The following is a 26,455-nucleotide window of genomic DNA, read 5'->3' on the forward strand; positions in this document are numbered from 1 at the left end:
CAGCGCCTTTGGGATGAAGTGGAACACCCACTGTGAGCCACTTCTTATCACCCAACATTAGTGTTGGACTTCACTGATGCTCATGTGTCTGAATGGGCGCAAATCCCTGCAGCCAGATTCAAAAATGTGAGAAGACTGAAATGTCGAAAAAGTGGTTTGAAAATGACAAATTCAACTATCACCTATGGGTATAATGTTCCGATGTCCACATACTTTTAGCCATATAGCTATATATTTGCAATTGATTTATATGCCCAAGTTTAGAGATATCTGCCTGTGAATATCACTGCATTACAGTAGATAATTATCCAATGGCTCTTGTAGCATTAAAATGTAATATTTGAATAATTTAACAGCAAAAACGTCCTTTCAGAAACAATGTGGTGGTAACTGGATATTTTGGGATATTCCTGGAATGAAGAAAAATTATTTTTACAGCACAAAAAAAAAAAATCTTTCTAAGTTTTCTCCAAGTTTACACCATGGTAAACAAAAGTGAATAAGACGGTCATCTTCATATCTGAGTTCCCACCATGACTTTGAGTGTACGAATGACGTCCCATATGGTTCGTTGACCATGTCACGCTCATGTCTGTCCCCTGGCAGTGGGCCTGCCAGATATGATGCTGCTGGCAGCTGGGACGCTTGGACAAAGGGACTCAACCTGACAGGATTCAAGGAAACACACACACACACACACACACACACACACACACACACACACACACACACACACACACACACACACACACAAAAAGATCTTACAGTTCTGTTTTGCTTTCTTAGACATATGCTTAATGATTTATCTGATTTATCCACTATCTCTAGATACTATAGAGTCCAAGGTCTCATAGAATTGGTAATATACCGCACTTCCTGTGTGACCAGATATGTTTTTTCATAGCCAGAAAATAACCGTCTTTGGTTTGATATTTCAGCAGTTCAGCGTGATTAATTCTGCTTCTACAGCAACCACGACACCGTGAAATGTTTTAATAACTACAACCCCAATTTGTCAAGTTACTGAAGCCTGCTATCATGTTGCGCTGCAACATATGTCTGCTCTCGAATTGTTGCTTCCCTGGGGTCGGCCGTTTCATAAATCAAATTAGCACCACACTCAAAATGGCTGCCAGTAAACCCCCCAAAAAAGAAAACTATCTATCTGCACGTTATGTTTTAGGTCTGTATTCAAACTTTTACGTCATAGAAAGATACAGGAATAAAATCCCAGTCACTCTGTATCTCACACAGTCCTCAGTGGGGAGCAGCATTGAGTTTGCCCAACATCTGTGATAAACCTGCTGCAGTTTGATCAGAGTGGACGTTGAATAGAAAGGCAGAGCAGTGGCTGCTTCAGTCTGATCTCTCAGGTCTTAGTGGGGATTTTAATGTGCTAAGAGTCTGTGTGAGGAGCAGGAGAACAGTGGGAGGTGAACGAGCTGAGGAGGAGGAGGCTGGAAGGCATAGAGGAGAGATTCTGGGCTGTCACAAGAGAGGGCGGGGGGGGGGGGGGGGGGGGGGGGGGGGGGGGGGGGGGGGGGGTAGTAACTGTGTGTTTGTGTGTGATAAAGGCTGTAGGCTGACAGATGTGTCCGTCGACGCCTGAAAGAATCATCTTACATCCACTGCATCCATCTGCCAATGTAGCGAGGCAAGATTTTGTGAAATCAGAACAATGTGTTAAAATGCAAAGTGGCGTTCTCTGATCACAAAAAAAACGTTGGGGGAAAGGTTTTTCACCGCACACAGATTACACTACCCTTGTTTAAAAACTAGTTAAAACAGACAAAATAAATAAGCAACGTAACAATTGAATTTCCAGAGATACCAAATAGGATCAGGACTTTTGAGAAAATTCAAACAAAATGTTGCCTAAGAAATCCTAAATATTAGTCATTGAATAGTGAAGGAAAAAAAAACAATTTTACAATTACAGTCATTACAAATATGACATATTTCCCTAAAAGTGTTTTTAAGAAATAATTAAATTAATTCATAATTGTCTTTCTGTTTTTTCCCATTCAAAATTAAGGGGAAATTTATGGTGAAAACTGGGTATTAATAAAGACAGAAAGAGGCCGTAGTTGAACTTTAAAAACTGGTGGTAGAAAGCGGGTGGCAGTCAGCAGGTGGATGGGACGACGCGCTGAACTCTGACACCAGCGATAGTTTTCAGTTACCACTGATTGAATGACCATTGATCCGCTCATGGTGAGGCAAACAGGAGAAATCAGGGCGCCAGGTCAGTCAGGAGTATCCTCCCGCTCTGCCTGGTGGATCTCTCAGTGCTCCACCGGGCAGCTGGGAGATGTGATCCCTGCAGCGTGTCCCGGTTCTACATGTCGGTGTGGCACGAAACATTGTCCGGAGGGGAGGAACCATCCCTTCAAGGCCTCATCCAAACCAACGTGGATACATTCTAAGGTTTTTTTTGTAATGATTGCTCATTCAATCCATGTCTTTTCCCCCTTTCACAGGATCTCGTCACTACAAGAAGTCTAATTTCGGGGACGTGTATCATCATCCATCATAGCGCTGTGAGCTTTCACTTTTAACAGGGACTCTGGTCTCGCCGCACCGCCCCTCCACACAGACGGGGATAACCCATGAAAACCCACCCGTGGCCTTGTACCGCTAATAAAACCACCGACAAAAACCCGCCCCCACAACGTTTAGACTTTAACTGGGGTTGCCCCCGGCCTCAATTGCTTGGTGAGAAGAAGAAGCTCTGTGTTTGACTTTGGATAAGGATTCCTGTAGAAGTTTAGTGTCTGTGAATCCATCATTGTCACAGTTAAATGGGATCGGGGGGGTTTTAAGGACACTTGGTGGGGGGACGGGTTAACTAACACTTTCCTATTAGCCGCCAATCCTACAAATCCCTGGTGGCATTGTTTCAGAGAGGAACATCTGCTACGACAATAGATAATCACCGACTTGGATTATGTTCGGGGTGATTTTAAATGAGCCTCAATGAAAGGTTGGAGTACTTCACTTTGACTTTTGCAAACAAAACTCCAGAAAAACCTTCAGGATTTCATAAAAATATCGTGGGATTTTCAGGCCTTTAATTTGAAAGTGACAACACATCTAGATCTCGCAGGAGTACAACTGCACAGGAAATGTCAGCAGAGCAGTTAGCGGCATGAAATATGAATGTGGCAAAAGTCCATCTGTATTTAAACAACCGTGACCAACTGAGCGTGTGCAGCTATTGAGCGTGAAGCATTTAGGCTCTCTTTCACAAAGGGCCCGAGGGCTAAAACCTTACACCCCCCCTCCCACCTTCATTATCCCTGCCACACTATGATCAGCACCAAATGCTGACTATCCCAGGCCAGTGCTCACAAAGCATGCTGGGAGGGACAAAAGCAGACCTTCAGCCGATCGGTTCCACCTTATTAACAGCTTGTAATCTTCTCATGTCTTTGGCCAGGCCTCACGGAGCAGGGGTTAGGGCGGATAGACGAGTGTGTCCTCCGCCGCCGCTTTGATGCGGTGCAGCCTTTTCCTTCTGAAAAGTCCTGCGCTGCTGTATTTCCATTGTTGCTGCTGCACCTGTTTGCCCACAGGGACGCATGGAGAAAATCAGTCACTGGCAACTGTTAATTTCTCATTAGAGTCTCTTTGCACGTCATAAACAAAGCCTATACAGTAGCAGGTGCACCGGTTCAAAGTCCTGGTTAGATACTCGAAAACCTGTTTACTGATCCAGTTATTATTGCAGCCCAAAGAAGATGCATGAGTTCTGTTTTTCCCTCCGAGAACTATTAAAAAAATATATTATTTTAACATTTGGCTTGAGCTCTGAACTTTCTGTTCATTCCTGAGATTTCAGGATCATAGATTGCATGCGTCTTCAAATCCCTTCAAAGACTTTCATCAGCTGAGGTACAACCTTCTCACCAGTCTCTGTTTTGTTTTGGTTTTTGTAACAGCTTTCGATTTCTTAAGTGCTATTGTATGAGGATTCTAAGATTTAAGTAAGTAGGAGTAAGATTGAAATGAAGCGAAACAAAAAACTGCTCACATTGTTGACATAACGGGCTCATTCTAAGCTAAAGAAAAAACACAATGATTTTTCAGTTTCAGGTTATTATTCACTAATGACAACACAAATATGAATATATCCCAATTATAACACACGGGACCTTTAAAGTTTTCTGCTGTCATCAGGGTCATATCGGAAGTTGATTTGGCTTCTTTAAAACCATCAACTAGTCGTGTGACTCATCAATCAGTCATATTTTTTTAAGATTATTTTTTCTGAGCTTTTTCCGCCTTTAATATCTATCCACTGAGCCACCCCGGCCACAAATCAGTCATATTTTAAACAGCATTACAATCATCATTGGAAATATTTCAATAATTTTTTTGTCAATAAAGTAAGTTTTGGTTCATGGTTAACTACCGACCTCTTCATTTAGCTTTGGCGGAAATTTAGAGCAGAGGTGAAACTGTAGATCAGAGATATGTGCGACGCTTCCTGATATATGCCCCTAAGTGCTATAACGGATGAAGGATTTAAATAATAATTTGAATAATATCGACAAGGACGACAGTCGCTGACAAACACACGAGGACACAGAGAACATACAGTCGCTGTGTGATTGTGCTAATGTGGTGAATTAGAGCGCCTCTTTCAGACATTAACAAACATGATGTGTCGTCCCACACACACACACACACACACACACACACACACACACACACACACACGCACACGCACACACACCATCAAGTGATACAAAGGAGCTCAATCAGACACCTGATGTAAACTGACTCCATTAAGTCAAGATTGTGTCGGGGACCAGGAGCAGCCTGTGGCCTGGACTTCATTTGTGAAACGGTCTCTTTATATCCACGATGTGGTGGATATATAATTACACCAGTTCGTATTAAGTTAATGAGCCAGGCGAGATTGTCGAAGGAAATTCTGCTGTTTGAGAAAAACAATTTGATGTGGGTGGTCCAAACTGAGGATTCACTGTTTTTAATTATTAATGTGACTTGTGAAAAAATAGGAGAAAAAAAATCAATTGTACAATATGAAGGTAAATATTTTTTAAATATTTTTTTAAACAAATTGCAGAGCAAACTCTGTAGTTAAATGATTATTAGCATTATTCTTTTTTCAATTTTCCAAAATCATAGCTGCAAAACCTTATTTAAACTGTAAATTCTAGGCTAGCCATCTAAGGAAATTTGCTTTTACTAGTTTAAAATCAATAAAATAATGGCTTTGGGGAAAAAGAGATAAAGCAAATAGAATGTTTATTTCTGTATTTTGCCTCTTATCATCACATCTTGCGCGATTTGCATAATCACCTCAAATTGAGATACGCCAAAATAAGAAAATAATTCATAACCAATTTGTCGTCAGTGGCAGCACTATGGGTGTGTTTTTCACCCTGTACTGGTGGATAAATTGACCCAGGAGTTTGGCTGAGGTGTCTTCCTGCCTGTCAGCCGCAGGAAGTGACTCCACACAGACGAGGCATTTAGCTCCCAGGTGCAGACCCCAGTATTGGACGGCCTTGCCCAGATGGATGTTACCCCTTCCACCATAAAGACACTAGTCTTCCCCCTGCCCTGGAGCCACCGGTGCTCCTGCCCTGGTCCAGCCTCATCAAAAGGAGCCTGGAAGCTGGGAGGCGGATATGCTGGGCAATAGCCCCAAATCAAGCTCACTTTTCTTTTGCCTTGCGGACAGAAAAAAAAGTGTGTGTGTGGGGGGGGTGCACTTTTATGTTTAGACACCAGCGTCTTTCTCTCTCCTCCTTTCCGACTTCTGTATGTGTGGCTGCTTGCAGGTGTCCTTTTTTTCTTTCTTGACACAGAGACCAAGTCCGAAAAAATACATTCAAAGCATCGCGGCTCGTTTTCTTTCATTGCTGCGTTTATTACGTCTCATTGTTAGACAGGCACTAGAGATCAAATTGAGCTCGCAGGGCACGTGCGCGCGCACACACACACACACACACACACACACACACTCACAGACACACACATTCATCCTGGCTGCCTGCACTCTGTTTCCCTGCAGGTGCGAGGGCCATCCGCCTGGCCCTTTTCATGGGGCCCTCCCTTTCCTGTCCGTCTGGAATCAGTTCATTCAGCTTCAATCGCAGCACCAGGCGGACGCCACCGGACCACTGGTGGGGAAGGGAAGCGCCGCCGCACACATCTTTCACTTGTTGAACGACAAGAGAGGAGCGGCTGGGGGAGAGAGAAAGGGTCTTCCTCCTTCTGCTTTCATCGTAAACAACTTGCTTTCTGTGTGTGACGGTGCTGTCCTTCCCCTCTTCCCCCTGCCTTCCCTTTCTCCCTCTCAGATGGGCTTTACAAGGAGGAGGAGGGGGGTGCAAAAAGAGGACGACCAGGCAGAGTGATGCCGAGGTCTTTTCGTGGCTCATGAATGGCACATCTGAGGTTTCCAGCCTTGCTTGGTGCCCCAAGCCAGCTTCACCTGTGGTTGGAGTCAATTGGCCTGTTGTCTGCCCGTCTGGAACCGTGCCCAGCTCTCCGCCAGCCAATTTGGTTTAGTGTGGCCGCTCAGAACTGAGCAACAATAACCTCCCCCCCTCAAAACCATCAATTAACTCTCCACACACAATGATGTAGCCATTGACTGTTTGCCAAAACTGTTCTCTGACACAATTAATACCTAATGTTAAGGCTGCTAATACCTGCTCTCGGGCACACAACAAAGTGGTGAAGATCTTTAATGGCCCACAAGTTGTTGAGCGGCTGCAATGGCACATTCCCGTGAGCTCGGAGTGTCGTGTGCTTTCAGTAAGCGTCGCACAAGCTGCTTTCAGACGCGCATGGACACTTTCCTGAACTTCTCCGGAGGGGACAATTTGTGAGAACGTCCACAATTGTGGCTCCGAACACTCTCTGGAACTCTTCCTACCAGACCCCCCTAGTAAAATTTCAGAAAAATGTCCGTGACCCCATGTGAGAATACAGAAGGAATATCTCCGGGAGATTCACAGAGAGCTGGTTGGCGCTCTACCCAGGAGACACTCCTTGCCTGAACTTTCTTTTCTTACCTGAAATCTTTTTGCTGTCCCGAACACGTCCTACTCTGACAATCCTTTTTCATATGTGAACGGCAAACTCCAGAAACTGTCCACACGCGGTTTTCCGAATATTTTCTGGAGTTCATGTCTGAAAACAGCTTTAAAGAAAAAGAAAAAAGAAATGTTAGTCTTGCTGACAGAAAGTCTCCAGGTTTGCTAGTGACTCTGCAAGGGTTCATGTAGACACAATAATGCTTTGAGTTAAATGTTAATATTCGCATGCTACCATGCTCGCAGACAATGCTAACATGCTAACGGAAATTTTTATAAGATATACTTGGTTATAAAACTATAAGTTTGGACAAACTGAAAACATCAGTCAGATGATTCATCCTCAGGGGACCATGACTGTCCATACAAAGTTTTCAAAATGGACCACAGTGGCGAAACATTATTCACCAACTTATAGTGCAAAAACCCATATCCTGTATTTTTTAGGTCGGTCACGCCTGATTGCATTTATCCAAATTTGGTCCAGTACAATTTGCAGGGAAGAGATTGTCCTCGTCTGTGCTTGAAAAACGACCTTTTCTCACCGACTTTCTAAAAATTCAGATGATTCACATTCTGAATTTTTTTCCTCCGATTTTCAAAATGATTTATTGTATATTAATATTGAGTTTTGATTGTGCCAGTTTGTTTTAATTTCATTGCATTGTACAGCTGTTTTATATTGCCAACTTTAAAAGGACAATGAGATGAACAAGTTCACCTGGCTGACACCAGCACAAAGAAAATATTCAGTTATTACCTAAGTTTGTTCCTCATTTCACTGTCAACTATCAGAAAGTCAGACGTGCACATATGTGTCATCATGTGTTGGGGAGGAGTTGAGCTGAGGTGGGGGTATGTGAGGGGACCATTTAGCTCACTTTTCCACCGTGTGAGCTGCCAGCCTCACCACACGCAGCTGTGGAAGTGAGATAAAACTGAGCCGCCACTTCAGGAAGCTCTCAGTCACTCGCCCGTGCCACCAGAAACCTCTGAGAAACATTTGGCTGACTCGACATTGTGCTGGATGGCATCTGTTTTCTGCAAGCAGAGGGGAGATCAGCAGGTGGAGGGAATAAAGATCTGATCCCTGCACTCTGTGGATTCCTTTAAAAAACAAAAGAGAAGCATTTTTGCTTTGACCGACAGATTATTTTAGATTTTTCTCTCAAGCTTGACCTTTTGCAGAAGAAGACTAAGCTGGACTACAACTCTGAAGACGAGTCAACCTCTGAGGAGACTATGAACGTGCTGTCAAACCCAGTGATTAGGGCCCAGGAGCAGTCTCGACCTCTCTGTGGCCCCGGGACTGTCCAGGACTTACCCCACTGCCCTCCAGGGTTCCACCTGAGCTCGCGCCTCCACCCCGCGCCATTGCTCGGCCTCCAGAGCAGCCCGAGATCGACCAAACCTCAGAGGGAGCTGAGCCCTGAGGAGCAGCAGGAGCTCAGGAGGAAGATCAACAGCAGGGAGAGGAAGCGGATGCAGGACTTGAACATTGCCATGGATGCCCTGAGGGAGGTCATGGTGCCTTACGCCTCGTCCCCTTCTCCTGCCTCCTCCTCTCAGTCCCACCACCCTGGAGCTCCTCCGGGCCGCAGGCTCTCCAAGATCTCCACTCTGGTCCTGGCCAGGAACTACATCCTCCTCCTGGGTTCGTCTCTGCAGGAGATGCGGCGGCTGCTGGGAGAGGTGAGCATCGGGATGGGAGTAAATCCGGGGCCGGTCCCCCGGCTGCTGCTCACCGGTGGGTGGCCCCTCATCTCCAGCCCCAGTCAGCTCCTCCTCACCCAGGAATCCCTCCTCACCTCAGCAGCCGCCTCGTCCTCCTCCCCTTCCTCCTCCACTTCATCTTCTGCTGCAGCTAAATGTCGCCTGCTGTCTCCGGGCCCCATGGAAGCCTCACTGGCCCCGGTGCACTGGAGCTCTACAGGTGCCTCCGGGGGGCCCCTGTGCCCCTGTGGAGTCTGCAGACTGCCCAGATTCAGCCACTCCACTGCCGTTCCCAGATTCCCAAAGTGACACCTTGAAGTTGGGGAGGATACATGGAAGAATGGACTCGATGACTGTTACATGTATGCAACATTTTTTTTATATGAAGTTATTTTTCTAACATTTTTAACATGTTTTTAATATTTTACTACACAATATACTCACAATGATCCATTTAAATTTTATGCAACTATTCTGTATTTGGTAAGGCTGGCTCTTTGAATCTCCTGATGTCCTGGTTGTTTCCTTGTTGCACATTTATTATGCCACAAACAGAGAAATTATGAACTACGTATGTGAGTTTGTTCGTATTAAATGTAAACTGAAATGAACGTGTGTGTGCCCGCTACATATGACTGAAGTGAATGTTGGTGATGAATTTAGAAGCCCACAGCTGGAAAGGGTCCAAATAAAGAGCTCATATGAAATTAAAATAATGCTTGTTTATAAAAAAGAAAAGTCTGCTTTCTACAATGAGCAATAGTCCTACATGAACACACAGCTTTCTTGATCAATTTGAAAAATGTTGGCCATTTGATGATTTCTCTATTTATGGTTTTGTCTGTGCTCTTAACAGAGGTTGGAAGTGGACCAAATAACTGATCAAACCACACAGATGTAGTCCTGATGAGGCAGATCAGATGAGTGTCAAACTCTCAATTTTTACTCATTTTTATAATTAACATTAGAGGAAAATAAGATATACTCAGAAATAAAGCCCAGTTTTCTTATATATACTGAAATGAAATTGGATACACAAAATACTGAACTGCTGAACTGGTTAAGCAGAAAAACAAAACACGTTTTTTTTCATGAGACTCTGTACTTAACTCAAGGCAGCTAATATTAATTTTGGACACATCCAATGTTCTGTAACTGTAGAAACACGAGTGGAACCAGATGTAAATTAGAAAGAGAAAGAAAAAAAATCCAAAAGCATATAAGTGAACATGGTCAGATTTCTTATAAACCTAGTGTGAATATGAGTATATATTACATAATGTATAGTTAATATGTAGGACACTTGGTCACAGTTTTTCTGTGTGGCATCTCCTCACAGTGTTGCTGGGGGCGGCAACAACTTCCTCCAGCAACTTATGTGAGTCAGTGTGAGACTGGCAGTGATCTTGGAGCCAATGATAATGCAGTCGTGATCATTGCATGCAGGGATTTGTCAAGACTAAATGTTCCTATTTGCACTTTTTCCTCATCAGTTTATCGTCATCACTCTGAAGTTTTCTGATAAAAGTAGCCTACATTTGCATAAAGTTTTCAAACTTTTTCCCCCAACATGCCGCTGTTTAATCCTGCATCACCTTCTATCCCACAAAACACAGAGAAAAGAGTTCACTCGTACAGAGGCGAACTTCCCCCCGCGCAGCACCTCGTTCATTGGATCCTCGTCGTTATAATTTCCGACGTACTTCAGACCGACAAGATGCCGAGTTGAAAAGCTCCTTCCACCCTTCACACCACCTTCGAAACAGTGAAACAGTCCTCATCTCGTCGCCCCCATTCACCGCCGCGACAAGCAAAAGATCAAAACCCACCCGTGTAATTACTGCTGCGCAGAAAGGGGGCCTTTTGATTATTAGCCCCCTCATTCTCCTCCGTCCCCAAATTCTTGATGTTTCCCTGTGTTGAGGAGCCAGGACGGGTGATTTGGTGCTACTCATTACACTCACTCCACAATATGTTCAAACGCCCAGAAAATGTGTCTCGCTGAAAGGGGCTTCACTCCTGCAAACTCCTGCCACCCCTCTGGAAGAAAGCAGGCAGCCTCATTCTGAGCGAGAATAAGAGGCACGCCGGTAGGAGGGAGGATGTTCTCAGCCGCCAACCTGGGCCCTCCTCCACGCGGCCTGCATGAATGATAATAATGAAAATGATCATAATCATAATGCTGATAAAAAAAGACTCAAAATAATTGCGACCCCCAACCAGAATGAGAGGATTATAGAGGTGTAGATATGTGAATGGTGGCGAGTGAAAGGAACGGGAATCTGTTAGCATCAGGGGGGACAAAGGAGGAGCTGGATGCCATTAAGTGAGATTAAGCTAAATAAGGCTTGATTTTCTTACAAGGAAAAAAGGGGAGGAAGGAGAAGAGGGTGAGAGTGAAGGAGGGGAGGAGGGGGGGAGGGAGGGTCCCGATTCATAGATCAAAGTAAGATGACCAAACTTCACGGCTTTCATTTACATATAGCTGCTTTATGTCTCCGGGGGATTATCTACCTTGCTATTTTCTCCGGGTTTTTCTCCATTCTGCTACCATTGCCCACAATGTATTGCCTCCTGCTCTCAGGATGGTTCAGCCCCTTCTTCTTCTCCTCTTCTTTTTTTTTCACTTTTTAAAGCCGGGCTCCTTAATTTCTCCCCCCTCTCATTCTCCACTCTTTCTCTCTGTTTTTCCAAGAGGCTCTCACTTTCTCGCGTTTGGTGGTTTCATTGTTGCGGCGACGCAGGGGTCTCGTCTGTCTTTGTGTTAGCACTTTAACTCATCTCCATTTCATCACTGTTGTTCAATGGGGCGAGGAGAGCTCGTAAGACACACACACACACACACACACACACACACACACACACACACACACACACACACACACACACACACACACACACACACACACACACACACACACACACACACACACACACACACACACACACACACACACACACACAGAATGCTTCTCCCACTCAGTTAAGGCACAACACATCCACAACCTGTGGCATTTTTTTCCTCTACAGCATTTAACCAGATTGACAAGTCTCAGGAAAACATGACCAGCAACAAAAACTATGCAGACACAAACACTTTTCAAACAGTTATAATATAATTATTACCCAGTTAAGATTCACAAAACAGATACGAGTTTCCAAAATTATGTGGCATAAGATGCAGTATACATAAAGTAAATATTAAACAGCACATTAGAAGCATTGCATTGCTGTTTTCCATTTTATCAGTAACTCCTAGTTAGTAGTTTCCCATCGTTTGCTTTCTTTAGTTAGACTGAAATCTTTCCTCTAAATGCAGCAGCATCCACACAGTTATGGTTGCTCCCCCCTTTCTGAAAAATAAGTTTTACTGACTCATCACCAGTGTGGGACTATCAAAAAAGATTTGAAACTCTGGTTTTCTACAAAATCCACATCGAATTTTACACGATTACGGAGGCTTAATCTTCAGTGTGTGAACTGGTTTGGCACGAGCTTGAATGTAATGGATGTTCTCTGATGTGTTAACGCCCTGCGCTCCATCTTGTAACAAGACAGGCCTGCGTTCACATCTCAGAGTTGCTGGTCATTTAACCGAAAAGCATTGAACTAGACTTTTCGTCATTTTTACGATCCACCAACTAAACGGAGGAGCTTTGTTCAAACAACCGATGTCGAACTGCTTTCTCAAAATTGTCCAAATCCAATTATGCCCCGAACATGTGTCTCTAATGTGGACGGTACACATTGTCGTCCACCGTCCCCTCTCCGGCAGCCTCTCATCTCCCGAGTGTTGTTTGCCTCCGGCCTTTGTCGCACTGTTTCACAGCACTTAACCAGTCAACGTGGGGAGTCCTTGGCTTAGGAAGTCCTGAGCCATAAATTTCACCTCCACAATGAGCGGAGCACAGGGGCTGGTCAGGACCCCCATTTACTTTCTAACCCAGCTTTTATTCATTCCCTCCCTAAATAACATCAGGCCCTCCTGCGCTGTCCCACCCTGAAATTCCTGATCCCCTGTGTCACCCCATTCTGTCTCAGACCGGGCCGATACAACGGGGTTACCGCTGAGCCCCGCCGGCCCACTCATTAAGCATCGTGTTCTCTCCCACCCGTTCCAGCCCTCTGTCCCATTCACACCACGGCCCTCATTACAACTTTACAGGCCACCATCAGCCGCCACATCATTACCCCAATCGACGGGCCGGAGATGGTGTGTGGTCACTGGAGACGCATTGTCTTTACAAAATCTGAAATCATCCCTAAAGCCTTGCAAATTTTTCCGGTTTAAGGGGCGATATCGGGCTGATTTCAAGTTGAATAGGTTGAAGAATTTACTTTCAAGTGTTAATATTGCAGGTGGCGACAGTGAAATGATCAACACGTCGATCACCAGCAACTCACACTGACACACAGGGGTCATAATAGTTAAACGTTAAGCAGAGTTTTTGTTTACAGTCATCAACACGTCCAATTTTACAATGGGGCTGGCAGGAAGAGTTCTAGAACATGTCCGGAGCAACATTTGTGGGCATTTGCGTTCTCGCATACATACGGAAAAGTTCAGAAATTCTAAATCTCCTCCAAGATAATCTAAAAATTGGAAAATTGAAAGTTGGGGGCGCTAATGAGCACTTTTAAAAATGTAATATATATTGTTGGGCCCCTGGTGGCTGCTGTCACCTTAAGGTCAGCAGGCTACATCATGTCTGCCTTTCTTTAGTAGAAATATTCTGACAAGTGTTTTTCATTTATGATATCAGAGAAAATATTTCCTACAAAATGTCAGAACACATTTGTTCAGTTTGGGACATAGGATAAATTGGTTGTCCCCTAATCGGAAGGTTGGTGGTTGATCTTCGGCCCCTATTAATACATACATATATATACACACACACACACACAAATATATATATATATATATATATATATATATATATATATATATATATATATATATATATATATATATATATATATATATATATATATATTCAGTTAGCAAATTTAAGCTATGACAACCTTGATTTCCATTGAACAATTATCTATGTAACTGACATTATGAGTCACCAAACATAAAAGTCACAAACCTCTGGAAATTATTTTGATATACAGTAATTAACGTGACTGAGGTGACACCTGTGGAAATGGAAAAAAATATTCCAAAATCTGAAACACATCTTTGTAAAATGGACCAAAGGGATTAGACATGGAAAGAGACACCATGCTCCTTTAAATATGAGTATGTGTGTGTGTGTGTGTGTGTGTGTCTGTATCTGTGTGTGTGAGAGAGTCTGTGTCTCTGTGGTAATGAACCCCTGGCCCTCAGTTTGCCCTCTGAACCCACGGTGGCCTTGGAAGCAGGAATTCCAGTTAACACATCACAGTTTTCTTTTCTCCTCGTTTTGTGTCTCTGTCGCTTCCCTCGCCAAAACGTCGGCCGGGCGTCGACGAGGCCTGACAGCCACCGGCCCGGTCCCTCCTCTGTTTTCCTGTCCTCTTTCTTCCCTTCCTTTCTCCCGCTCCTCTGTTTGGGCTCCTCTTTCTTGCCTCCTTTTCTGCTTAATTGAGTTGTTTGGCAGGCGGGCTTGTCAGACAGCACCGTCTATGTGGGGAGTCTGAGGGGCAGGGGGGCACCCACCATTGTGCTCTCAGAGACGGGTTAGTTTTTCACTGTTACTGCCGCATGAGTGAACATGGCCCAGATTAGGACCAGGGGGGGGGCTGGATATACATTTCTGAAATATCAAGAAGGCGGTTGGGTATTTTATCTAATATGTAAAAGAAAATCTGTTTCTGATTTAGCTTTATCTTGAGTCGTGGTAAATAAAACATATTTTTAGTGAATTTCTACCAATGTCAGACCTGCTGAAAAAATGTCAAAACGACTATTTAAAATCTAAATGGCCAGCATTTGTATTTATCTTTTTAAAAGATTGGGATTCAGACCATTGAGAGACAAGAGAGTCCCGTCAGTTTTAAGTGCTCAGCAAACCCATAAATATCATCTCCATAGGCGAGAGCAGAGTGGTCTGAAGAAGGCAAACACTGAGTGTGTGTGAAGTCATCAATCATCAGGACAGAGCAGAGAGAGAGGGCGCGATGCAGAGGACGAGTCACATTTCACTTTTTTACACCGACGAACGTGTTATTCGTGAGATTATCAGCTCGACAGAAACATGACCCACTAAGGATTAAAACAAAACAAAACTGTGGTTTGATGAAAATGAAGAGTCAAGATTTTACTGTCCCAATGTATTAACCAAGAGTTTGCAGATATATAGTTTTTGATATAGTAAAAAAAGACTTTGCTGATCATTTTCTATACTTTGTGATGTAGTTTTTTTTTAATTTATGTGTTTTTCTTCTATATGCAATCATTACGGCAGTCGCACGGCACAGGCCTGACACTCTTTTTCCATCAATTTAATCAGATAAGTATTGTTTATTTTTACCATCAGAAAAAGTGGAGAGGAAAATAGAATATCTATTTTATGAAGGTTTATGTATTATAATCAGATTGGATTTCTTAAATATTTAAACTATAAATAACATGTGTTTTACCTCGATAAAGATTTTAAAAAATTTAGCCTGTTGTGCTCTTTTCTCTGTTATTAAAGTGTGTAGACAGACATAGTGTGTTGTGAGTCGGTGGCTCATTCATCATCCATACTTTTTGGTGACTTTTGAAGTCAGCAATGTTAACATGTAATTTATCATTACATTCATTTTCCAGATAAGACTGCTGAAGTTCTACTGCTCGGATATTAATATCTGGATTTTAATCATATTCAATTTTGTTATTAATCTTTGATGTTCTTGTTGCGTGTCTTTGTTTGTTGGTTGGTTTATTTATTTGTTTAAGACTGAAAGAGAAACACACTCCTCTCATCCCTCAGGGTCCATGAGCCTGTCCATCTGCTCACACACCAAAACAGACAACCAAGGGCAAAGGGTGTGTGTGTGTGGGTGTGTGTGTGTGTGTGTGTGTGTGTGTTGTAAATATGAGATTTTTGAAGGCTCGGGTGTGTAGTCAGTTTACATGGTACAAGGTCTGGACGAGAGCCACTAGACTTCAGCTCCCTCCCTAAGGTTGCCCTCTCCTTACTTTAAACACACACACACACACACACACACACACACACACACACACAGGGGGCTACTCTGACAGCTACAACCCCCACAAACACACACACACAGACACACTTGTGCCATCACACAGCCGTTCTCTTTCTGCTGACCAGCAGAAACCCTGGACACCTCAACCCAAGGACAGTGTATGTGTGTGTGTGTGTGTGTGTGTGTGTGTGTGTGTGTGTGTGTGTGCGTGCGTGCAGGGGTTGCTGGGGGCCACAGTTCACTCCTCCAGTCCTCCAGCCTGCTGGAATGCCAAAACCAGCCGGCAGGGTCAGCGCAGGAGTCAAAACACTTCAGAGGAACGAGGCGAGGCCAGAGCAGCGTTGTGCATTTTTATCACACAGGTAACATGATTTTGACCTATTGAACAATAAATGGAAATGACTTCACTTTGAAGTCTGGAGAAAAACCTCCCATCGTAAGTTAAAAGGTGGAGAACGTGTGTTGGCTGTTCTGCCTTCGAAGTCAGTAATGAGGGAAAAAAAACTCACTTCTGCGCACTTGAACACTGATAAACAGTTATTTTACAGGTGGAGTTTTATAGAATTTACTCACTGATATTCACTGGACATACGAGGAGAACTCCATTAAAGAAAAGTCAATTTGTAATCATACACAGCTTACAATTTTATAAATGTAAAAAATATAGCACGCTGTCAAGGTTCTTCATTGGAATTCTAATAAATCCTCACAGTAAATGTGATCCACACTACAGATACATTATTTTAACATATCAAACCCAATCTTTGGGAGTTGAGTGGGAGATGTGATTTCTTTCTTTTTCTACGTAGTCACAAGTAGAAAGTAGAAATCGAGCCAAAAAAGTATAACAAGTGCGATTTCAGTCCTTCCAGAGTCGTTTCCGAGGTCCAAACCAAGGTTCATGTGTTTGTTACGTTGTCTACATTTGATCCTGTTAGTTTTCTTTTCACATCGTAATTTAAGGCTGCACACAAAATAATTTTCTATGACATACATTCGTCTGGTCGTCATCAGCTATGTTGACTGCATCTACCGACAATTCAAATTGATTGGTTCTTTGGCGTGTTTTCAGTTTGGCGGGTAATAGTCTTTCAGTTTAAATGGAGAAAATTAACATATTCAACTTGAAATTAAATATTTCCTCTTCCCCCCGTGTGGTACCACAGCTCGTTGTTGCTTCCTTTCTGCTTCCTTTTTTTCTTTCTATTGTTTAATGCCGTATCAGTTTCCTGCAATTGGTCCGAAAGTCACGACTATTCAAAAAAAAAAAAGTGTTTTCACGCTGCTAACAAACTAAATCATGGTTCAGTATTATCCAGAACTAGCCACTTCTTTTGATCTGACAAAATTTTGGTCTGTTGTTCACCTATTAGTTTGGTTCGGACTAAACTTAAAAGTTCAAAGGTCTGGACCAAACAAGGTAAGTGTGAAAGTGCCATTAGTCAATCAGTTGTTTGTCCTCCTGTCTTCTAGTTCAACACTTTGCTCCAGCGTGAAATGTACTGTGTTTGAATCAGTCAGACTAAAAACATAATTCGGAATGTGAGTTTAAAAAAACCCAAAGCTTATTGTGATGGGTACCAGAGGATCACAGTATGTGGTTGTGTATGTGTTTGCGTATGTGGTTGTGTCTGTGTGTGTGTTGGGCAGCCTACCCAGAGTCCTCTGCTGGGAAGGGCACGGTCCATTCCTCCTGTGTGCAGGTGTCATGGTTGGACCTCTTCATTTGCATACATTTGCATGCCGTCAAACGGAGCTGCTGCTGACAGCTTCCAGAGCCGACTGTCTTCCTGGACCCCGGCCCAATCCTGTCGGCATGGTTACACGGGATGGCGAAAAAACGTGGCGCGGCAGGCTCGCGGCCAGGCCGGCCAGTCTCGACAAGAGCCTCTCCGAGACGTCTCTTCAGTGGACAGACGTCAACTCCAATGACCTCCAAATGTCTCTGAGCGAGGGGCAACAAAAAGAGGTTGCATGTAAGTGTGTTGGTTTACAGCAATGTAGAGAAACTAAAAGTCCCTTTCATCATGGGAAGACCCATGAAGATTATGTAAATTGTACAAATTACGGAAAGCAGAGAGCACACAGAGTTATCATATAGTTTCTGTTTTTGCATCTCTAACGATCCATGTTTGAAAGGAGACATGCTGCGGTGGAAAGGGAGAATGAAACCCCATGAAGATGAAATGTCTTTCTTCAGTTTCTTGAATATGTAACCACAAGTTAATAAATGAACAAAATAAGGCAGTCATTCATTCAATTATCCAGTTTTTAACATATACACCTCATTATTTTGTTTCTAGTAGCAATCATTTTCCAGGACAGTTTGACCAGACAGTACAGCAAACTCAATTCCTGTACCGTCGAAAAGTACTTCCCTCCGAACAAGGAATTTTTGGGGCCAGGAACTATGAATCGAATTTTGTTTTGATCCCGTGACAACAAACATTCATGGTTAAGTTCCTGTGGTTGGACTGTTGGGCTGTCATTTAGTTCACAGTGTGTTACAGTACCTGCAGAGAAATGTTCTGTGATTACCAATTAGGGATATGAAATTATGCTTTAGTTTATTCTTGAAGAGTACTGGAACATATGGACCAAGGTTTCATTTGAAGTGCCTCCCAAGAGACACAGAAACTATATTGTGTCAAAGTTATTTATCCCACATCAGCACTCGAGAACAAACTTGGATTACAGACGTGTCCTGGGTGAACAAAACGAAAGAAATGTCATTCCATGTATTCACCTTTTCCACTACTTTAATATATCGCAAGACACGTCTGCAGGTATAATCACGACTTATCACGTCACCCTGTGGAGCACAAAATTGGTCCTTATTAATTTCATCAGAGATATCTCTACTGTGTTCAACTCCCTCGTTCACTTCAACCTTTAAGATTTAAAAAAACAAACTGAAGGTGAGTCTCCCTCCCTCTTTAAAAAAACCCTCCTGTTTACCACCCTCCTCCCTCCTCCTTCTGTCTCCAAACCCTCTGCTCTTGGCAGTAGTGCCGGGACCTTTCAGAACAACTTGTTTGGCCCCAGATTTTCTGGACATTAGGCGCCAAGAGACCCAGAAGCCAAAGGAGTCAAAGCGAGCTCTCTGCTCGGCTCCTCCCGCCTCCTCTCATCTCTGCCTCCTCGGCGGGTGTTTGTCATCCCCCGCTGAGCCAAACAGACGTGTGTTTACCAGTTTACTGTAGCTGGCCGGGGAGGCTTGTCGGCGTGCAGGCCAGCGCTTTGTCTCTCACACTGTGAAACACAACAGCAGTTAGACTTCTCCCTGACAGCATGCTAATCGTCCGATTTAACTCTCCCATGTTTAATCATGAGGGGAAAACAGAGGGAGAGAGAGAGAGAGAGAGATTATGATAATTGGTTCAAAGTTCTTTTGTGTTGAATCCCATCTGTACACTTTTAGAATGAGGGTGTCACTTTCAACATGTCTGTTTTGTTTCAGGGCAAACACACATACATGGGGACTGTGGTTGGATATGTTAGATTATGGGAAATATAGGGAATGTTTTTCACTTTTACATTTACGTCTGAACCTTAAATCATATGCCAGTCTGTACGGGATGCAGGTGTGTGAACCATAAGTAAAGGAAATATTGTTATCAGGCTGTAACATTTAATAAGTCACATTTTTTTTAGTTCTCTACTCTCTGTGCACTTAGAGATGCTTTACAACACAAAAAAGAGCAAACCTGCAAGATGAGGAAGTTGAGTGACGCACTGGACCTGACGCAACATGATGCAACAACAACAAATGCTGCATAGGTTGAAGAGGTGTTGCTGGTGAAACGGGGGAGGAAATAGTGGGTGGGGTTAGGCTTAACTCCAAGGTTGTAATGTGGAGACATTTGTTCATTTTTTAATATCGGTGTAGAATCTCTGTGGATCAGAAGAGCTGGGCATCATCAGCATAGAAGCGGAAAAACGAAGGACGTGGTAACAGAGGAAACAACCATGTTTGTAGGTTGTGCTAGCTTAGCATTTAGAAATGAACTCTTAGTGTAACAACTGTTCATTATATTTAACTATTTTACCAATAATTGTTGCCAAACTATATGGCTCTTTCGGAGAAACGTCTCAGAAAAATGTCTGAAAACAATGTGGAATTTTTGGACCAGAAAAATTCTCATGCAAGTCGCCTTTGGAAGACACTAACAAACACTTCTGCATTAGGTATTTGGTATTTTTAACAAGGCATTATGATTATGAGATATATATTCAAGATTCAAGATATTTAACAATCGCACCATGATTCTAATTGCATAGGATTTCATCACCTGTGGGAACCGACTGCAAGTTGGCTCCTAAAAACAATGGTTCTGTTAAAAGTTTAGGTTTGTATAACAATACCGTTGGGGTTTAAAAATGGGCGCGTTACATTTAAAATCAAGGTCAAGTTTGGACATAAATTATCATGTCGAAATGCCACATCCATTATTGGTTGACATGATTGTTCACGAGGCAGCAGCATCAAGTGGGAGTCACAGTGAGTTCTGGTGCTGTGAACATGCGAGTTTTACAGACACTACAGTGTGACAGGCCGCCACAACAATCCACTTTCTCTACTGAACAGACAATGGTGGGACTGTTCCACCACAGACGTACAAGTGTCCCAGCCATCTGTCTGCATACCCCCACAGTACAAACATTGCCCTACAAACATTGTCCCACACACACACACACACACACACACACACACACACACACACACAGCTACCCCACTGTCATACATGTACTAACAATGCATAAATGTTCATTACATGCACCAAGTAAAATCAATATTAAAAGGTTAATTTTTTTTACGTGAAAACACAATCAAAATACATTTACATTTAGCTGCATTATCCTCATACTCATGGCATGTTTTATATATTTAAGGATAATTTAGAAGTAGAATTGTAGAACCATATAAATTTAAAAGCATCGGAGGGGCATTACCATTACCAGTTTCATGATACAATTTCTTTTACACAGAAGACCTATAACTTACAGTGTTTTGTTGCTCTGCTTCATAGTAGAGCTGTGTGCAGCGCTCTTTTCCCGCTCTCTCTCACTCTCATGAACACATTGACCGTCTGTCACAGTCTGAGTGACCCTCGGCAGCGCCGGGAGAAATCTTGCCCTTGTTGTGTCCTGTTGAAACATCAATAAAGTTTTGATTGTCCTTTGACAGGCAGTAAGAATACAGCATAAACTCGGTAGCTATAGATACAGCTGTGTCGGTGTGTGCGTTCATGTAACAAGCGTATAATATTTCCCCCACCCTGACCGATCAGGTGCAAAGGTGAATCATCTCGAGATGCCCTCCCTATATTCCCATCACAACTTCAATGCTTTGTTAATGCTATTTGCCCTTTATATTTTAAAGTTTTTAAAACTGGCTGAATGTCTTTTAATTAGCTGTATGATAATATTTCACCATTAAATAAATGCTCTTTGAGGTTTTGACTGTTTGAAGACATCAGCTTGGATTTAATTGTACAAAACAAACAGACCATTTTATTTTAAAACATTTTTTTTAATCTTATTCACACACACACACACACACACACACACACACACACACACACACACACACACACACACCGTCAAATCTAAAGAGACTATATAGGGAGCAGAAACAAAGGGAGTGTGTGTCTGTGTTTGCACGTGTGTGTGCGCGCCAGCAGAATAAGATCGGGTCACCATACAGTCTCAGTGACAGTTGCGTATTGAAAGGCTGCTGCAGAAGAGAGACGCCTGTGTGTGTGTGTTTGTGTGTGTGTTTGTGTGTGTGTGAAAGAGAGAGTGAAAATGCAGAAAGAGATAAAGACAGACTGCAGACACATCCTCCCTCTGTCTGAGACATCATATTGTGTGTGTCTCTGAGTGTGATTCAGTGTCTTTGGTTTGGCTTTAACAAGATAAAAATACTTTTTCTTTTTAATTTTCACTTTCTTGAAAGTTCCTTTGAGTCATAAATGTTACTTGCATTGAACTCAGACAAATTGCTGGACAAAACAACAAAACAGTTGCACTATTTAAGGACGCTCAGGAATAACAGTGTAGCATAGTGCAAAAATAGCGACTGTCAACAGACGGATGGCATCAGGCTTCTTCCTCTCTTACTGATATACATCTCCTGACCTTATGTGAAAATTCTAATTTGTTGCTCATAGAAACTGAAACACTGGCTGTGTGTGTGTGTGTGTGTGTGTGTGTGTGTGCGTGAGCACGTGTGTTTCGTCCTTATTCAGTGTGTCATACAAAGGCAGAGACACACACAAACGCAGCCAACTGCGAGACCAAACACACACCTGCAGCCAAACCCACAGAGGAGACACTCATGTGAACGGCTGAATAGTGTCACTTCTTTCTTTCACTCTATTTCTTTTCTTTTCTTTTTGACAGTCTTCATTTATTTATTTCCCTCCTCCCCGCACTATGAGCGACAGGCCGACCACTATAATCTGTGTACCGTCGGCATACAGTAAACAAAGACGCCGCTGTTTTCACGTCGGGAGACAGTTGGTGGTAACAGTGTAATTCACAGTGAGTGCTGTCACAGTGAGGGAAGCAGAGACACATTCACTGTCCAACAGATGGCTCATACATGCTGCTGAGGCTGAAAACCTTCTATTCTCACACTCAGATGTTTCAAGGGGCAGCAACTGTTTCAGTGCTTGTTTGTGTTGCACAGAAATGACAGAAAACACAGTTATGTCAAATTGGCACGTACTTTCTTTCTTTCTTTCATGAAAAGGTAAACAGTTGTAAATCGTTGGATTTTGACTGAAATTGTCTGTTTCTGAACCAAAGAAAATATAAATAAAATCCAACCTGATATGATTTCATGTTGGGACGTTTTGCAACTTCAAGGCCATGAAAGAAGATGAATGAAACATCTGCAGCCTCAACACTAACCGCCCATTTTTCTCTTACCCTACCCTCCAAACTAACCTTGATGTAACCTGCATAAAACAGTAAAATTTGTTATTTTATGCATTTGAACTGCCGTTTTTCTGATGGCATCTGTTTCTTCAGACAAAAAAAGCAAATATAACCTAAAATTTCTCTCTTTCAGGACTGTTAAATGTGGGTTGAAACGAACGGAAGACTTTAAAATTGTCAGAAAATTATCCATATCCATTGAGGTCAAGGTCAGTGGAGGTTACAATGAAAGAAGGAGCCTATTTTTCATGGATCTGTCTCTCTCTCTCTCTCGGTCGCTGAAACCTGCAGACACTCGGGTGTTGATCACTGCTGAGGAATGAAAAACTGAACCAGCAGACCAAAGTTCACCGAGCTCTGTGAAGAGATGGTGCTGTGCTCAGTGTGAGCTCTCGCGAAGGTTATGCTGGTCAAGGAGAAAAGATACAGATCCATTCAGTCACTGATGTGAAAGCTGTTTTGTGAATGAAGTAAAATAATGCCTTCGTATAGGCATCATTATATTTACACTGGGTAAAGTAGTGAATCATCCCCATCTGACTTTAAAACGTAACATTTTGTTTTGTTTGTTTACACCTTACATTCAGACTATATATACAACAATGTTGGATCTTTATTGAAACTCTGGGTCATTACTAAACTTTTCACCAAATACAGTCATTAGGTTTTGACTTTTTTGTTTCAGATATTCTGTTAACAAACAAAATGATTCCAAAGAATAACTAACCATCTCAACTTGTAACTGACAGATCAGCACAGAGACCCTGTATGTCTGGATAGTGTTTCCCAATTAGCCGGAATGGCAGTCATTTCTACAGAGACTGTTGCCAGCATCTGAAACAACAGCCAGTGTATTTAGCAATTAGCCGCAATGTGACCAAATGGGAGTGGGAGTGTCCTGGCGGAGGGAGAAAACATCAGGGACGAACATGGAGACAGAGCCGGGTAGAGACGACTAATTTCCCTCAGGAGGACTCAGATGCACACACACGGCACAAACACATGAATACAAAATGTATACACGCACACACAGACATATGCACGCACACACAAATTCAGCTATGCGCACACACACACACACCACCTCTTTCCGTCTTTGATAAAATCCCCGGAGAGTTCAGGGTTGTAGCCAGTAGCTGCAGACTGAGAGCTGACCAGTGTGTTGTGTTTTCACTGGGTCGTGTATCGCTCGTCTAATGAGGAGGTGCCGGTCCCACCAGTTAATTTACCAGAAGACAATCGGACAATTGCACACCGACTCACACTGACATTTATAGGCAATTAGGACCTGCCTGAGAAAGTGTGTGTGTGTGTGTGTATATGTGTGTGTGAGCGCGCAGCAGTTAGGTCAACATTTTTAAACTGACAGAACAGCCCTGTAGCTAATTTTGTTTGCATACAGATAATGGGGGATACATTATTTTAATTGCACTCTGACTTGTAGACATTAAATTCTGTGTATTATTTTACGAGGCTGGTGACCAGTGGTGTCTAATCTAATGAGACACAGGTACACAAAAATTTGACTTTTACGTCATGGAGTTGGCATCTGATTAATATAGGATTAATATTTATTAGAGCCAGACCAATATATCTGTTGGCCGATTTTAGCCTTTCATAGACATATCGGTATCGGCCAATATGTTTGGAGTCTGACCGATATTATCGGCCAACAGATATGAGCCTTTAAATATGCATTTATGTTTACATTTTAGGTAGAATAAATGTTTATTTTCTTAATTCAAATCCTATGTATTTGGTTGAATTTGTAATTTTTTCCAATTAATAGTGATTTATGATAAGTTTATGGTTACACAAAAAAAATCAAGCCTTAATTACATTTCTTTCATAAAGGTTCGATAACGACATCTTAGGAATCATTGACTGATTAAAATATACATACATATAACGGCAGATTTATCGGAATCGGAAATCTTCTACTCTAATATTTATATTATCTAATAGATTGTTTCCTTTATTTTTAAATAAAGTCTGTTAAATTACTTTGGTCACTTTCAATACAATTTCCTTTTGAGCTTAATTTTTTCCCTCATAGTTTCAATAAATAACTTTTAGCTCATCATGTGTCACTAACAAGGCAAATCAGCTTTATTCATGCAGCCCAAACTCTAATCTTAAATTCGTTTTGTTTGTATTTTATGCTGAATCTTCGAAATATATTTAATAGATACGTAAAAGTTTTCTAGAAGAAAAAAGGAAGGTGTTTTTTTATGTTCTGTCCTTGGATGAACTCATAGAATCTCTTACCACCCATCCAGGGTCACCGAACAGTACAAAGCCACAACCAAAGCCATTCGCCTGGAGCATCACACATGTGATGTAATGCTGCTTGCATCACACTGTATCTCCCCCAGCTGATGACAGGCAGGACTGTTTCCCCTGCCAGCACATCCCAGCTGCTATGAGGCAACGTAGTCTGCCAGGCACAATACGGCGCGTCAGCCCCCTCCACAATGGAGGACTTGTGCTGCCTTGGATGGCATCATTGTCACCGTTCTGTTTTTGTTTTTACTTTTTTGGAGGGAGAGAGTTGTTGTTGTTGTGGGAGTTTTTTTGTGACTGCTGTTTTAGCTACATACGCTCTCAAGGTTAGCCAGTTATTAACCCACGCATTGTTGGCTGGGGAGACAATAGATGCAGTGCGTGATGATGCACGGCTCCCACACACACTCTCACACACACACACTCTCACACACACACACTCTCACACACACACACACACACACACACACACACACACACACACACACACACACACACACACACACACACACACACACACACACACACACACACACACACACACACACACACACACACACACACACACACACAGTGGATGTGGGTCATGGGAAAAAGACGATGTATATGATGCTGTTGTGGGATTGAAAGGAATATGAACTTAATATGAACATAACTTATTGTCTTATGATCATGTTAAAGCTTATTTTCAGTATTTTTTTCTTAATTCTTTTTAACTTATACCATTCATTTTTTTCTGTGCCTTTTCTTTTGCACAGATTTTTGTTTCTATCACTTATCTTGTTCCCCCCCATGCTTGTGTTGCTTTCCTTTGCCCGACTGTAAAGCATTTCCGCTCAACTCCTATATAAATAAATTTGACTTGACATGATGTAACAATAAAAGCCAACGATATGAGTCACCAGCAAAGAGTTTGGAATAAATGTTGTTAATGATGATGAGCTCTGTCATAATTAATGTAGCCCTGGCTGTTTTGACTGATTTGCTGTATCCACCTGTTTTATAATTATGGGTGTGGTAATTCTCCACAGAGAGTCTCCGAAAACTAAGTAACGAGCCACTCTGCCACATAAACAGGCGGCTTGTTAATGATACGGGGGATCGCCTCGAGCCAAGATGTTTGTGGAGCCTAAATGATTCATTAAAACTTGGGAGAAATATTCCCACAAGTCATCGCGTGCATTTCATTTTACTTTAGATTTTCGATAAATGACAGTGGTGAGTGTTTAGGTCAATTTCAAAGTTGTGTGAACATAAAAGCTTCATGTGTTACAGCCTGTACGCTAACAATGTCAGCATATACTTTACCTATAGTT

The 26,455-nt window shown here is 42.5% G+C and overlaps 1 protein-coding gene and 1 long non-coding RNA gene across 12 annotated transcripts in view; one reads left to right on the forward strand and one right to left on the reverse strand.

The window, feature by feature from the left end:
• LOC118320575 overlaps positions 1 to 26,455 on the reverse strand; it is a 58,138-nt gene that overhangs the window by 28,695 nt on the left and 2,988 nt on the right. For 3 of the 11 annotated variants that reach the window (XR_007032088.1, XR_007032091.1, XR_007032092.1), the window contains exons 4-10: positions 20,917 to 21,059; positions 19,619 to 19,706; positions 19,102 to 19,163; positions 18,658 to 18,723; positions 17,567 to 17,856; positions 7,961 to 8,120; positions 7,059 to 7,186 (exon numbers count right to left, since the gene is read on the reverse strand). This is a non-coding gene — a long non-coding RNA (uncharacterized LOC118320575). Of the gene's footprint in view, positions 1 to 532; positions 665 to 3,035; positions 3,562 to 5,384; positions 6,929 to 7,058; positions 7,187 to 7,839; positions 8,121 to 17,566; positions 17,857 to 18,657; positions 18,724 to 19,101; positions 19,164 to 19,618; positions 19,707 to 20,916; positions 21,060 to 26,455 lie in introns of those variants that run through there. The other 8 variants (XR_007032089.1, XR_004796352.2, XR_007032085.1 and 5 more) reach the window with 8 other exon arrangements.
• olig1 (oligodendrocyte transcription factor 1) lies at positions 8,020 to 9,452 on the forward strand. The gene has a single exon (XM_035651504.2). It carries the CDS (start codon positions 8,322 to 8,324, stop codon positions 9,099 to 9,101), a length of 780 nt encoding a protein of 259 aa, XP_035507397.2. The 5' UTR covers positions 8,020 to 8,321; the 3' UTR covers positions 9,102 to 9,452.

Source organism: Scophthalmus maximus, chromosome 14, assembly GCF_022379125.1.
Source record: "Scophthalmus maximus strain ysfricsl-2021 chromosome 14, ASM2237912v1, whole genome shotgun sequence".
Taxonomy (NCBI): Eukaryota; Metazoa; Chordata; class Actinopteri; order Pleuronectiformes; family Scophthalmidae; genus Scophthalmus; species Scophthalmus maximus.

Bases quoted from the DNA above. Each gene is read 5' to 3' on its own strand.
- olig1 (XM_035651504.2), top strand. From the start codon at position 8,322: ATGAACGTGCTGTCAAACCCAGTGATTAGGGCCCAGGAGCAGTCTCGA.